Here is a 15581-nt window from a genome sequence, read left to right as displayed (position 1 = left end):
GGGCATGGGGCTGGCCTCTCCGACCCCAACCCCGGTGCTTGGCCCCCCAGGACTCCTTACACCCATGCTGGGCTCTAGTTCCCTCAGTTTCCGCTGAATCTTGTTGCCCTTACCCCTCCTTGAGGGGAGGAAATGAGCCTAACATGTGGAGGGCGGAGGTGAGCCCTAGGGGGGTGGGGCCTCCTCCGCAGCTGTGGGACCCTGGGCAGGGCTCTCAACCTCTCTGACCCTCAGTTACTCGTCTAGGAAAGAAAGATGGAAAATCCTTCACTGGGAGCGACAAGGCGGCTGTGCGTAAGGCACCGTCCTGGGGACAGGGCTGGGAAAGGGGTGTGGCTGTTTTGGAGAGCCAGCCTTCCAACTGATCGCTCGGGGTGGGCAGCTTTCTACGATGTTTTTCATGGTACCCTGCCTGTGACATTCACTTGGCAAACACTGACTGTGTGCAGAGCCCTGTTCTAGGGGATTCAGCGCTGCAGACTGGATGAAATTCTCTGCCCTCACTGTGCTGATATTCTCATGCGGGGAGACAGACCCCAAGAGAGGGATCAGTACACCACCCCTCTCACCCTGTATGTCCGACGGGGATACGTGTACAGAGGAGGATGGGAGGCAGGGTGGGGCAGGAAAGGGGTGCAGTGATGAACACAGAGGCCCGGATGAAGTGAGCTGAGCCCAGTAGCAGATGAATCCCAAGGGGCCACCGGAGGAGGGGCGGGTGAGTCCAGGGGGAGGGGCTTCCGGAGGAGGGGCGGGTGAGTCCAGGGGGAGGGGCTTCCGGAGGAGGGGGTGGGTGAGTCCAGGGGGAGGGGCTTCCGGAGGAGGGGCGGGTGAGTCCGAGGGGGCCGCCAGAGGAGGGGCGGTGAGTCCTGGGAGGTCGCTGGAGGAGCAGCCCTGCGGCTGTGCCTGGTGTGAGTTTGGGAAGCATCCCAGTAACCAGTGGGAAGGAGCAGCTGGGGTGCGGGGCCTCGTGCGCCCTCATCAGGACCTTGGCTTCTGCCATGAGGTGGATGGGAGCCCCTGGAGGGACGAATGGAGGCGTCTCCTTCACATCACTGTGTGGAGAGGGGCAAGTGCAGGACCCCAGGGCATCCAGCCAGGCCCACGGGGCCTGGGGTGGAGGTGGGAGGGATTCTTAGATTCCCAGGCAGTCTAGAAGCAGACATGGAAGGAAGAGAACCCCTGAGGTGACAGAAGCGTTGTGACCCGAGCAGCTGGAGGCAGGCAGGGGAACATGGGGAATTCAGGGCTGGTGGTGCTCCTTGGCCATCCCAGGGGAGACATCGAGGGCTGGGAAATGGGCTTGGAGTTCAGGGGAGGCTCCAGGAGATGTGAACCCGGAAATGGTCAGATCAGAGGTGACACAGCCGCAGCACTGGGGAGGCCACCAGGGCAGCCGTCGTGGAAGGGGACGGGGGCTGGGACGGAGCCAGGGACTCTGCCACTGTTGGTGGTGAGGAGGTGAGCAGGACCGGCCAAGGAGACTGGGAAAGGGTGGGTGGGAGGTGGGAGGAGAATCTGCATTAAGGGTAGAGGTGGTCCTTCAGGGGCTGTCTCAAGGAGGAGAGCGGGATCATCGGTGTCACGGGCTGACCCACAGGTAGGACAAGGACGGAGAGCCGCCTGGGCCTCGTGAACCCCAGGCATCCCCAAGGGCCTCGCTGGTGCTGGGTGCATGGTGGGGGTTCCCCAGAGCCTCCGCTGCAGTCCCAAAGGAGCCGAGGGCTTTCCTGGCCTTATCTGATCAATGGGAGAAGGAAGAGTGCTTGCCCACGGTTACCCAGCAAGTTGAGGATCTGAACCCAGGCCCTGGCTTGGGGCTGTCCCCAGATGGGGCCAAGAATGTCCTTCCCCTGGGGAATCCGGGCACCTGGTCTCGGCTGCAGAGGTGACCCTGTCCCACCTGTGACCTGAGCCCTGGGTCTTGTCTAGGCTCTGTGTGACTTCATACAGGGCCTCCCTTTTCCCAGCTGTGCCCCGGTGCCACCGGGCTAGGCTAGTGACTGCGAACTGGCCTCCCGGAGGTAAATCTGGCCCACCAGCATGTTGTATTTGGCCTGCACAAAGGTTTTTTTTTTTTTTTTTTTTTTTTTTAAACATTCGAGCCAACATTTAAAAATTGGGAGTTTACATTTTAAAATCCGTATTTTTGGCTTCTACTGAAAATTTTGGAAGATCTGGCAACGTCGGCCCACATTCCCACATGGCAACAGTCAGCGGGGCTGGGAAGCAGCTGCCCCCTCTCCAGGCATCTTGGGGGTCCCCCATTCAGGAAGGGGACCATCCACATCTGAGCTTTCCCTATTATCGGGAGGCTGAGGCCAGGAGGGCAGAGTGACTTCTTCAAGGTCACTCAGCCGGAAAGCCTCTCAGACAGGATCCAACTGCAGCCTTGGGGACTTGCATTGGGAGTGTTGTCATGACCCCACCCAGGGCCATGCCCCTGGCCCTGTGCTTCCTGCTCCTTCTTGACTTTTGTTCTCAGATAAACATTGGATCGGGTCATTCACACTAGTATAAATGAGGCTCAGTCCCAAGTCTGTGATAACCAGAGGTCTAGAGCCCTTCTACAATAGCCTCTTGTTTGCTGACCAGTGAAGAGGAGGACCAGAGACTCACCCATGGGCACTCAGCCAGACAGGACAGCACAGGACAGGACTGAAACCCAGGGCCCTCCTGGGGCAGCAGCTTCCTCCCAGAAGTGGTTCATGCTGGAGCTCCAGGCATTGTCTCTCCAGAAATGGTTTGCAGGTTGGTGACTGGAAGCCAGGGATCTGCCTTGCTTCCCCAGAGCCACCCCCTCCAGAAAGCATTCTGGGGACACAGGCTTGTCCAGGCCAGGAAGGTGCGAGGCACACAGTGGGTACTCAAATCAACAGACAAGCCCCTGTGAAGGGCTGGCATCACTATCTTTATCACCACTATCATCCCGGCGGCTGAATCCCTACCTTGTGCCAGGTCCTTCCCCGGTTATCTCTAATGTCCCCATGGAGACACTGGGGGAGTGTGACTTGAGCCAGGGCACAGCCCAACCAGGACTCTGCTGGACTCAGCTTTCCGGGCCTCAGTGCCTGGTTTATAGAATGAGCCTGACCCTAGGATCACTTTCACGGGCTTGCTGTATTTGAGTTGAGGCTGGAGCTGGGGAGCTCAGAGTTGGCGCCCATCATGAGATACGATCCTGGGGGGCTGGTGGGGGAAGGTGGGGTGCAGCAGGAGTTAGGCCTGGAGACCAAGGCCTCCAAGGCCAGGTATGGTCCAGCCCCTCCTGCTGGGGCTGATGCCACCTCCCGCTTCAAGGAGTCAAGCTGGGCTCCTGGGTGGGGCCACCCTGGCCAGGCCCCAGGGTGCAGCCTCGCCTCCCGAACACACTGTTGGGCCCCAACAGGTCCTGAGGCCCCGAGAGATATGTGCAAGAAGCCCTGGGATGGAATCCTACAGGGCCTGGGTGGCACCAGGACTCCCCCGGGGCCCAGCACTCCCCAGAGGGTGGTCTGCATGGTAAGCAGAGCCAAGAGCAGCAGAGAAGCGGGGCTCCCAGCTCACCAGCCCCGGAGGATCAGGCGGGGACACAGTGCTTATTAGGTGCCTGTGGTCATGACTGACTTTTCACTGCTGGGGAAACTGAGGCACGAGGATGGGTGACCTGTCCAGAGTCACATAGAAGGCCACTGACCCTTGAGATGCACTTCCACCCTGAGCTGCCTGGCCCCAGCTGGCCATGCAGACCTACAGGGAAAGGGCTGGCAGGGGTTCAAATCACCAGAACTTGCCACCCACCAGCCTGTCCCTGGCCATCCCTGGACAGAGCAAGCCACCTGAGGGCCAGCAGCACACAGGTGGCAGAGGTGCAGAGGTGGAGGGCAAAGTGCCTGGGCCCAACCCGCCTCCTCCACCTCCTTCCTCCTCTGTGCACTGGGTACATAATGATGGCGCCGACCTCCTGGGGTTGCACCCAAGCTGGTGGTCAGAAGCTGAGAACACTAGTCAATGCTCGGCGAGTATCACCCACCATGCTCACTCAGAACAGACCCCCTCCCAGCAGGAAAGCCTTCCTGGGCGGCTACAGGTTGATATCCCACAAACCCAGCCCACGGCCTCCGTCTCCATCCTATGTTGGGAGAAGGTGGAACTGGGGCACGAGCAACATCCGGGCAGCCCAGGAGGACCCTCCCTGGCCCAGGGAACACAGATGGTGCAGGGCATGGAAGGTCAGCACCAAGGTAGGGGTGCCAGCCCCTGGATGAGGTCCCATCTGCCCGACGCTCTGCACAGCTCCATCCCCAGGACAGCCAAGGAAATCTCACCACATCTTTTGCCCATCCACCTGTCCATCTGAGGCCGGAGTGAGTGCGTGGACGGGGTACGAGGAAAGAGCTCTACAGCCCAAGCCCGGACTCCCTGTGTCACCTGGGGCAAGTGGCAGCCCCTCACAACCTCAGTTTCCAACTCCATATAATGGGGGCAGCTATGAAAGCTCACCTCCCCGCCTGACAGGCCTGTGGGACAGCCTGCCTCATGTGGGGTTGTCTCAGGTTCAAAAATGTAAAAGGATAATCACAGAACAGCCCGAGGTAAACCACCCAGGCTCTGCCGCAGTGGGGAAGGGATTATTACTATTGTTACCATTACTGTTCACGCATGTGCATTCCATACAGAAATAGTCTGCCTGCCCCAAAGCCAGAAATTTCACCTTAGAGATTCATTGCTTTGGCAATTAAGGTCTTTCCCATTACAGATATTATAAAAGGGGTGTGGGGAGGGAAATCGGAGCAGGTCAGCCAGGACCTGTGGGGAAGCGGCACATGGGAAGGGAAAGACCTCTGGGCTTGAGACTCACCCGACCTGGAGGCCTCCGAGGGGGGGCAGCCCGGCCTCCACGCTGGCCACTGCCCAAGCAAGGCCCACTAGCTCCCACGGCCTGGCCTGGCCCCACTCTGCTTGCAGCCTCAGCGGCTGCCTCCGAAGAAAGCTGGGAGCTCAGGGCTGGGTCCTTCTCCCCTGGGGCTGCAGCTCCTGCAAGGGCCTCCTGGGCTAGGCCTTGGCCTCGATCCACTGCAGAGGGCTCTGGGCTGCGGCCTCTGGGCACCCTGAAGGCCTCCAGGGTCCCAGGGTCCAGAACCCGCACAGTGACCTCATCCAGGAACCTGGAGAAGGGCAGTCTGGCCTCCCGCCGGCGGCCCAGGCGTGCGAGGGAGCCCGTGACAGCCCGGCTGCCTGTGTTCAGGGACTCTGGGGAGGATGGCCTGGCTGGCAACACCCGGGCCATCTCCTGGCTGGACCGAGCTGCCCAGCTGTGGCAAGATGCGTTGCCCTCGGGCTTCCGACCTTGGCTGGGGCTTGGCATGTGGCTTCGAAGGTCCTGTCTGTGCACTTCCGTGATGGGGGCTTCTGTCCTGGGCTCCAGGAGGGAGCCGTAGCCGTCCTGCCTGGGACAGGTAGGGTTAGAGCCCCATGCCTGGGAGCTGGCCCCTGAGAGCATCCTCCTGAGTCAGTCCGAGGTCCGGGCTCCCCAAGGGTGCCGTCACCCACTCCTCTCCTCCCATGGGGCTGGGATCCCTGTGCCCTCTTGGGGCTGTGCCTCCCGTCCTCACAGGCCAGGGCCACAGCCAGATGCCCGCCTGCCCATTGATCCAGTGGCAGGGCCTCTCGGCCTCCCACCCCCAAATCGATTCTCACTAAATGAGAGCTGAGCTTCAGGGCTTAGAAAGTGCTAGAGAGGAGAAGGTCGTGTCCTGGGCTCTGCCTGGGGAGGCAGCCCGCCCTGAGTGAGCTCCCATGGTGCACAGGGCCCTGGGCTGGGCCTCCCCCTCTCCTGCTCTCACATCTCCTCTGCCAGGTGCGGTGCAGGGTGCAGGGGCACAGAGGACAGGCAGTGGACAGATGGCCACGATGGCCACCATGACGGCGTGAGCACTGGGCCTGAAGCAGGGCAAACTGGAACTGCAGCAAACCAGCAAATGGGAGGGGGTGGCAGAGGCTGCGGGCAGCCCACAGTCCTCCCATGCATCCTTATTACAGAGGCTTCATTTTCTTTTGGGATACAGGGTAGTCAGCCAAAAGACCACCTTTCCCGGGCGCCTATGCAGCCAGGCCAGGAGGTAGCCAATGAACTATAAACAGAAGTTGGGTGTGACTGCTGGCAGAGCTCTGCAAAAAAGATCAGCCAGCCAGCCTGTGTCCTTTTCCCATTCCCCAACCTCCCGCTTCTTCTCTAGAACATGGAAGTGATGGCTGGAGCTGTGGCAGCCATTTTGCACCATGAGACAAACTTGTGGCAGAAGCCATATATAAAAGATGGAGAAGCAGAAAGACAAAAGGAATCCGGATCTCTCATGACCACTGAATCATCATCACAACAGCCCTGCATCATCTGCCTCTGGTACTTTTTTTTTTTTTTTTTTAAGATGGAGTTTCGCTCTTGTTGCCCAGGCTGGATCCCAATGGCATGATCTCGGCTCACTGCAACTTCTGCCTCCCAGATTCAAGCAATTCTCCTGCCTCAGCTTCCAAAGTAGCTGCAACTACAGGTGCCTGCTACCATGCCCGGCTAATTTTTGTATTTTTAGTAGACACAGAGTTTCACCATGTTGGTCAGGCTAGTCTTGAACTCCTGACCTCAGGTGATCCACCTGCCTTGGCCTCCCAAAGTCCTGGGATTACAGGCGTGAGCCACTGTGCCTGGCCTGCTTCTGGTACTCCTTTAACTTGAAAGAAAAATAACCCCTTGTCTCTAAGGTATGGTTATTTCATCTCTGTTGGTAGCAGCTATGTGCAATTCTCCAATAATATACAGGATTAGGGTGAGAAAAAGCAGTTGTTAACGCTATGACCAAGAGCCTTTGGCACATGGAGGCCTGGGGTGTAGTTAGGTGGGAGTGGGGTCGGGGAGATAAACTTAGAGAAGGGTTAGAGCCACACCTGGACCCTCCATCCTTTGTGTGAAGGGAGACACGCCTGCCCATTGCACCCTCCACAGAGATCCTTCCTAGGGTGCGGCTTTGGGGTGCTAGAGTGAAGGAAGGCTCTCCAGGGGTGGCAGCCCAGGCCCTTGGCCTGGCGGGCATTACCACCATCCCTGGCCTGGCCTGTGGTGTTGCTTGGAGTGAGGCCGAGGCCCTGTGTGGCATGCTCATAGCTGTACTTCTGGGCTCTGTCTGGATGCCTCCATCAGGTGCTGGGGACCCCTGCTTTTCTGAGCTCAGCGGGACACCTCTCTGAATGCCCAAGGCACCCCTGACTGAGTCTGCAAAACTCAGTGCATGGCCTCACCATGGCCTCAGCCACCCAAGACAGGAACAGGGGCTGCTTCAACTCTTTTCTCCCCTCTTCCCTGTCCCCGCCCCTGGCTGCCAGGCCCTGGAGATTCAGCCTTTCTCAGGCCTTGTCACCTCCCTGCATCCTCACCATCACTTTGCTGGTACCAGACACCACCATGTCTCATTTGGACACTTGATCCCTTCCTGCGGCTCCTGAGTCGATGTGGATCCAGCCTGGCCCATCCCACAAACACGGCGAGTATGACCTTTTAAAATCATACTGGGCGCAGTGGCTCACGCCTGTAATCCCAGCATTTTGGGAGGCCGAGCAGGCAGATCACCTGAGGTCAGGAGTTCGAGACTAGCCTAACCAACATGGTGAAACCCCATCTCTACTAAAAATACAAAAATTAGCTGGGTGTGGTGGCGCCCGCCTGTAGTCCCAGCTGCTTGGGAGGCTGAAGCAGAAGAATCACTTGAACCTGGGAGGCAGAGGTTGCAGTGAGCTGAGATCACACCACTGCACTCCAGCCTGGGTGACAGGGCAAGACTCTATCTAAAAAATAAATACATAAATAAATAAAAAATAAATAAAATCAGGTGACTAGACAACGTCACACCTTCATATACACTGCAAGGCCCTGATAATTGCTGGTGTCTTCTCTCTCTCTCTGCTATCCTCCTGCCCCGTGCTCCCCCCTGCCAAGGAAAGTCTCTCAGGTTCTGAATGTGCTAAGCTCTATCTGACCTCAGGGCCTTTGCACTTGCTTTCCCTCTGCCAGAAACACTCTCACTCTCTCCCTTCCCTTCCTTCCCATTATCTAATTCCCAGCTGACCTTCAGAGTCCCAGTTTCACAGCCTGTCCCCCTCTGTCCCTCAGATTAGATCAAGTACCCCTGCAGCAGCCCCTTATAGCCCTGGCCCCCAACTGTAATTAATGTTTGCAATTATTTATAATCTGTGTGTGTGTCCCCCCATAGAATGTAAGTTCCACTGTATCCCAGCTCTTTGCATAGGGCCTGGCACATAGCAGGTGCTCAATACGTAGTTCTTGAATGACTGACTGAACGAATGGCATAGCAGGTTCAGGCTGTCAGTTCACAAACATCCCCAGCCTGGTGTGGGCCTACTCTGACTGGAAACAGGATGAGAATATAGGGGAGGAATCTCAGGATCTTGGAAGGCCACAGTGTCCTCCTCCCACCCCACGGTCCCCGACAGTCGCCCCTCTACACCTGGACAGCCCTTCCCTAGCAGCAGCTGTTCAGCTCCTGCCCTATCACCAGTGGGAAAGAGACTTGGAGGCTGGCAGATCCAAGTTCAAATCCCTTCTCTAACACTCCAACAGGCCCGTGGGCAAGCCACATCCCCTCCTCATCTGTCAGGTGGGCATGGGGCAGTACTCAGCCCATGGCAGCGCTGGGAAGTGGCATGAGCAAGGGACTTCAGGACTCATTAGCACTGGGGCTCTGATGTGGCCATTTCACTAGCATGCATGCTTGCAGGAGTGTTCTGGGGGCTGTGGCCAACCAGGCCTCTGAGCTGCTTCCAGAGTTTCAGGCTGCATCAGGCAAGTTTCCGTTGTCATAACAACCTGCTGGCTCTCAGGCGCCTGGGCCTGAGGCTCTGAGGATGCTGCCGGCTGCCACGGGCTCACGGCCTGGGCCTGCTCACCTACCAGCAGCCTGGACAACCTCTCCTGGAGGGGCTTCCGGCTCCTGGCACTGCAGCCCCTGCCTCTTGACTCATCTGATTCAGTCTTGCTTCCCAAGCCCCTCCTGCGTGCCAAGCTCCGTGCTGGGCATGCGTCATCACCCCAAATCCCCACCTGCCTCTGTGCAGCAGGACAGCCAAAGGCTCTATTTTCTGCTAAAAGAAGCAGGGTCTCAGAAAGGTGCAGTGACCCGTCGGAGGTCACATGGCTTGGGCATGGCAGGCCCAGGACAGAACCCCAACGGTCAGGCACTCACACCCGCTTCCTCTCCAGATGCCCAAGCCCCTCTCCTGCTGCCTGGCACACACTGCCCCTGTGGTTGGAAAGCTGGCCCCTGCCAGCTCCGAGAGAAGGGGCATGAGGCTGCCCAGTGTCTGCTGGGACTGGAGCAGGAAGACCAGGCCACAGGATGTCAGGAGGAGCCTGCCGAGTGGGCAGGCGTGCCGGGCTTCTGCTAACAGTGCCAAACATCACCTTGCTTCATTCTTACAGCAGGCTTGAAAGCTAGGAACAGCTACCCCGCTTCACGGAGGAGGAAACTGGGCTCCGAGGGGTCTTGGGTAAACCCCCAGGGCGCGGGCATGCGCCAGGGGCTGCGGCATAGGCCAGCAGGGGTGTGGTCACCTTCACCAACATTCCCCTCGTCCCAGCACAGAAGTTTACTTTTTTTCCTTTCTTTCTTTTTTCTTTTTCTTTTGTTTGAGACAGGTCTCGCTCTGCTGCCAGGCTAGAGTGCAGGGGTGCGATCTCGGCTCACTGCAACCTCTGACTCCCTAGTTTAAGCGATTCTCCTGCCTCAGCCTCCCAAGTAGCTAGGATTACAGGCACGCACCACCACGGCCGGCTAATTTTTGTATTTTTAGGAGAGATGGGGTTTCTCCATGTTGGCCAGGATGGTCTTGATCTCCTGACCATTATCTAATTCCCAGCTGACCTTCAGAGTCCCAGTTTCACAGCCTGTCCCCCTCTGTCCCTCAGATTAGATCTGGCACATAGCAGGTGCTCAATACGTAGTTCTTGAATGACTGACTGAACGAATGGCATAGCAGGTTCAGGCTGTCAGTTCACAAACATCCCCAGCCTGGTGTGGGCCTACTCTGACTGGAAACAGGATGAGAATATAGGGGAGGAATCTCAGGATCTTGGAAGGCCACAGTGTCCTCCTCCCACCCCACGGTCCCTCGTGGGGACCTCGTGATCGGCCTGCCTCAGGCTCCCAAAGTGCTGGGATTACAGGCGTGAGCCACCATGCCCGGTCAGAAGTTTCTATTATTATCCCCCTTTTGCAGTTGAGGACACTGAGGCTCTGGGAATCTGCACACTTGTGCTCCTAATCACCTGCCCCGCTGTCCCTGGATTTTCCATGCTGGCCTGAGAATCTCCAAGGGCAGCCATGGTCTCGATGTCTCCGAGTCCCCAGCACCCAACACAGGTTGTGCCGTCAGCACATGAATTCTGCCCCAGTTCTCCTTCCTCAGATAGGACGTGTACACAGCTGTCCAGGTCTTCCAGGGATATCCCTGGGCAAGGACGCCCCTGTAGGAACCCTGGCTGGCCGCTGACCTTTAGAAGAGGCCTCACTGCTGCTTCCTCATTTCCTGAGTGGGTCTTCCAGGGCAACGCAGGCCTGGAAAGGCCGAATAGCTGTTAGTTTGGGTTGGCTTTTCTCCCACCAAATAGTCAAGGTGGGGTTAAATCTCCGTGTCTGATCAGCCCCCTCTTGACCCTGCGCCTGAGTAGTATATGTCTCTGAAGCAGAGGGACATGGGGGTCTGTGAGCAAAACACTGGCATCTGGGAAATCAAGGCATGAGTGACCTGAAGCTTTACCCATTCAACCAACCATCCTTCACCATCCACCCCTGTGACTGCTTACTCATTTACAGGTGCCATCCACGCACCAACACATCCCTCTATGTCTGTGTCCCTCACCCGCTGACGGGCACTCATCTATCCACTGGTCCTCTCACTCCCGTCTCCATCCGTCCGCCTGCCCATCCCTCCACGTGTCTGTCCATTCCTCTGTTACTTGTGTCTCGTATCCATGCATCTATCCACTGCTTTGTATCCATTTGTGCACTGAGCTGCCTTCTCAGGCCTCTATCCACACATCCATCAATATACACTCATCCCCTATCCATGCAGTCACTCTTCCAGTGTCCATTCATTCCTCTATCCATCATTCATCGACATATATTCAAGTATTCATCCATCCATCCCGGCATCCAGGCACTACCTGTATCCATTTATGTATCCATCCCTTCATCCATCCATCCATCCATCCAAAGATCCTCCCATCCATTCATCTACCAATCTTGCCTTGTGTATCAGAAGTCTCCTTCCCTCCACCCATGTACCATCCAGTGATATTTTGTTCTATCAATCCAGTCTTGTATCCATAGCAACTTTTCCATCTGTCCACCCATCCATCCCTATCTTGCTACTTACATCCATCAACCTCTTCCTCCCATCCATCTATCCCCCTTTCTTTCTTTCTTTTTCTCTTTCTTTCTTTCTTTTTTTTCTTTCTTTCTTTCTTTCTTTCTTCTTTCTTTCTTTTTCTTTCTTTCTTTTTCTTTCTCTCTCTCTCTCTTTCTTTCTTTTTTCTTCTTCTTCTCCTTTTTTTTTTTTGATGGAGTCTCACTCTGTTGCCCAGGGGCTGGAGTGTAGTGGCACGATCTCGGCTCACTGCAACCTCACCTCTGCCTCCTGGGTTCAAGCAATTCTCCTGTCTCAGCCTCCCAAATGGCTGGAACTACAGGCGCACACCACCACACCCAGCTCATTTTATTTGTATTTTTAGTAGAGACGGGGTTTCACCATATTGGTCAGGCTGGTCTTGAACTCCTGATCTCAGGTGGTCCACTCACCTTGGCCTCCCAAAGTGGTGGGATTACAGGCGTGAGCCGCTGCACCCAGCCTGTCCCTCTAGGTTTCTACCCATCCATCTGCTGCTCTATCCTGCTAGTGCTTCCCTTCCATACAGTATCATCCACCCATGCGTCCCCTTCAGCATATCTGCGTTGCCTCTCTACCTCATGCACCTCTTAATCCCAGCATGCACCCACTGTGGGATGACCAGATTTCCATGTCTGGCTTCCCCAGGCAAAGCCCAGGCCTGACCCATCTCCATCCCTGACTTGGGTTCAGGGCTTGCTGATTGAACCAATGACTGCAATTCCCCTGCTTGGCTGAGAGCTGGGCCCTGGCTGATCCCCACCCCAGGCAGACCCCAGAGGCTGCTGTACTGTCCTCTAGACTCATGGCCTGATGAGGCAAGGGCCACTTTTGAGTTCGCTTCCTGGCTAGAGGGGAGAGAAGAGCCCCAGCAGCTCCTGACTTCTGCTGTACTGGCCAAGGTCCATGTCTCCCAGCAAACTGTGGACTCGTGGAGGGCAAGGTCTGTGTCAGACTCACCTAAGTGACCCCAATGAGCAGTGCAGAGTGCGTGCTTAGGGACGGCATGTTAGGTGAGTGTAGAATTCACACACTTAATCATTCATCATTCATTCATTCATTCCTATAATGATTAAAGCAATAGAGACACCTCTGGCGAGCTTCTCCCACCACAGGCTACAATCTGATGCCTGCTCTCAGGCCACAGAAGTCACTCCCTTGACTGTAATGGGTGTTAAGCTTCTGATATGGAGCCCTAGAGAGGAGACAGTCAGCAGCAGAGGAGCAACCAGAACCCAGGGCTGCAGACCTCCGTCCAGGCCTCTCCACCAAGGCTAGCGACCAGCTCTGCGGCAGGAGGGGGAGCCAGAAGAGAACCCTGCGGGGTGATTCTAGACCAACACGGCGAGTCCTAGGGTCACGCACCGATCTGTCCCAGCGATCCTTACCTCCCTTAGGGGGAGGAGCCACACCTCCCCACCGCCATGGCTTCCACACTTCAGCAGGACACAGCCTCTCTAAGTCTTGAGACTTGAACACTCTACACTCTCCCCACCACCTTCAGGCCTTGGGCCAGGCTCCCGTAACATGCCTTGACCCCTTCATCTGTTCAGCAACTACTCAGCCCTTGGGCCCCACCTCCTCGGACCCCGGTTAATGATTTGTGGACTGTGTCCAATAGCCATGGACTCATGGGCTTCAGTCAATCTCTCCCATCCATCCATCCATCCATCCATCCACCCATCCATCCATCCATCCATCCATCCACCCATCCATCCATCCATCCATCCCTCCCTCCCATCCATCCATCCATCCATCCATTCTCCATCCCATCCATCCATCCATCCATCCATCCATCCATCCATCCCTCCCATCCCTCCCATCCATCCCTCCCTCCCTTCCATCCATCCATCCCTCCCATCCATCCATCCATCCCTCCCTGCCTCCCTCCCTCCCATCTATCCCTCCCTCCCTCCCATCCATCTATCCATCCCTCCCTCCCATCCATCCATCCATCCATCCGTTCATCCATCCATCCACTCTTCAACATCAGGAGTGCCTGCAGGAGTAGGGAAGCTCCTTCAAAGTGTTGCCGTGGAGATGATGCGTGGAAATGCTGATCCAGGGCCCAGTACATAGCAGGCTTTCCATAAATGGCAGCTATGTGGGCCAGACCCTGCGCCCAAGTCTTGGGAAAGTGGATGGAAGATCATTCAGATTGCTTAGGGCTCATTTCCTCTTCCCGGCCCTGGGCTCTGACAGGTGTCCCCCTACTCCACCCTAGCCCATGGAAAACTCATCCTCCAGGCTGAGGTTCTAGGCAGCCCTCCCCTCCCCACTCAGTTCCCAGGTGCGAACAGCTCCAGGTTTTGACGACAAACGGAACGCGGAGCCTAGGAATCTATAAATATGAGACAAAAGCTGGGGAGGGCCCTTGGCGGCAGCGCAGCCGCCCATCGCCCAGAGCCCGCGTGCTGAGCCCGGGCAGAGCCGCATCTGCCACGGTGCTTGCTTTTCCAAGCCGCCCTGATTATAGTGAGAGTCGGGAAAATTAAGGGTTTGCAGGATGCTGCTGGGGCCCTCGCTGCCGTCTCCCCGCCCTGCGTGTCACAGACGCCAGGCAGAGCCACCCCCAACGGCCAGTTGCCCCTGCTGGCGAGACCAAGCCCAGCCTGGCAGGGCTGCACACCGCAGTTTGTTAGGGGCTTTTGCCCAGTCCTCGTGGGAGCCTGGCCCTGGGAGTAGTGGGGGTCTCTACTGTTCTTGGCAGGCAGAGGAACTAGCGCCCAGAGAAGGCGAAGAACCTGTCCATGGCCTCCAGAGAGCCAGAGCACTGGGGCCTCCGACGGAGCCTGGCTGTGGAGACCCCGCCCCACCCACAGCCCCAGGTCTGGGCCCCCAGTCTGCACTGGCGGCCGACCTTGGCCATGCGGACTTTGCACGTGCAGTGCTCCCTATCCATCCGGCCCCGCTCCCGGGTGCCTACTCTGCTCCCGTTCTGCCGGCTCAGGAGACTCCAGTGCGTCGCCCACGCTGTTCCTGCCCTGAGGAAACCACATTGGGGATGGGGTGGGGCACAGACGAGGAAGGAAACACCTCTAAACCAAGCAGGAAGCGGAAACGCTGGAGCAGAAATTCCCATCCAACGTGCTGGGGGCTCAGGGAGGGTGAGCGCGCCGGCTGTGCCGCTCTGGGCGAGGCCCTGGCCTCCCTGAGTCTCAGTTTCCTCGCCTGTAAAGGGGCAGGAGGATAGTACCTGCCGCGAGGTACTGAATGGGATGGTGGTGTCCGAGGCTCGTGCGCGCCCACGCGCTGCAAACGCTCAATGAGGAGGCCCCGGGTCCAGCCTCCTTCCGGCTCCCGGGCCTTTCTCCGGCCTCCGGAGCAGGGGCTAGCCCTGCCCCCAGACGCAGGCGGGTCCAGGCCTGCCCGCACCCTCGCCACCCGCCCGGGACAGCGGCGGGTCCCCCGTCCTCCGGCCGCGCCCTGGATCACCAGTCCCTCCCTTCCTCCCGCCGCAGGGGCGCGCGTGTCAGGGCGCAAGGACCCCGCGATCGGACCCGGGCGCTCCCGGCGGCGCGCGGAGGCCGGGCATCCCCGCCCCACCCGAGAGTGCCCAGTTCCCAGGAGACCCGGCCCGGCTCCTCCCGGGCCAGTGAAGCCTCCACGGCGGGGGCGCAGCGCGGAGGGGAGCAGGGCGGGGGGCCGGCCACCTCCCGCGCTGAGCAGGGACCGCCCCAGGCGTGGGTGGCGCCCGCCCCGCCTCCGCGCCCGCTCCCGCGCCCGCGCCCTGCCCTCCCGGCTCGCAGGTACTCACCGCCCGGCGCAGCCGGCCCGGCCGGCGACCGCCAGTCCACATGGCCCCAGGGCAGCCGCGCCGCTCACCGCCGCCGCCGCGCTCGGGTCCCACCGCCGCCGCCGCTACTGCGGCCCCCTCCCCTCCGAGGCCGAGCGCGCCGGGAGCCGGCGCGGCCGGGGCTCCCCCACCCCGCCCGGCTTCCCGCAAGGAGCGCCCGCCCCCCGCCCCCAGCCCGGCTCCCCGCCAGCCCTGGCCCCGCGCAGCCGCGGCTGAGCCCGCGCGTTCTCCCCGCAGCGCCCGGCCGGGGCGCAAGTGGTGGGCGCAGGGCCGGGCAGGGGCGCGGGGGTGCGGCGTGCGCGGGGGCCAGGCGAGGAATGGCAGAGGGGCAGGGAATGAATGAACCCGCGCGAGC

At 58.6% G+C, this 15581-nt stretch overlaps 1 protein-coding gene across 1 annotated transcript in view; it reads right to left on the bottom strand.

The window, feature by feature from the left end:
- The window catches only part of BEGAIN (brain enriched guanylate kinase associated), a 50417-nt gene extending 35036 nt beyond the window's left edge, over positions 1-15381 (bottom strand). The window contains exon 1 of the mRNA XM_030803838.1: positions 15188-15381. Within this exon, the coding sequence (XP_030659698.1) occupies positions 15188-15229 (42 nt within the window). The 5' untranslated portion in view covers positions 15230-15381. The remainder of the gene's footprint in view (positions 1-15187) is intronic.
- Positions 15382-15581: the final 200 nt, after the last annotated feature.

Source organism: Nomascus leucogenys, chromosome 22a (genome assembly GCF_006542625.1).
Source record: "Nomascus leucogenys isolate Asia chromosome 22a, Asia_NLE_v1, whole genome shotgun sequence".
In the NCBI taxonomy this organism is placed as follows: domain Eukaryota; kingdom Metazoa; phylum Chordata; class Mammalia; order Primates; family Hylobatidae; genus Nomascus; species Nomascus leucogenys.
Note: the sequence above shows the minus strand (reverse complement) of the source record. Positions and strands in the feature narration are given on the sequence as shown.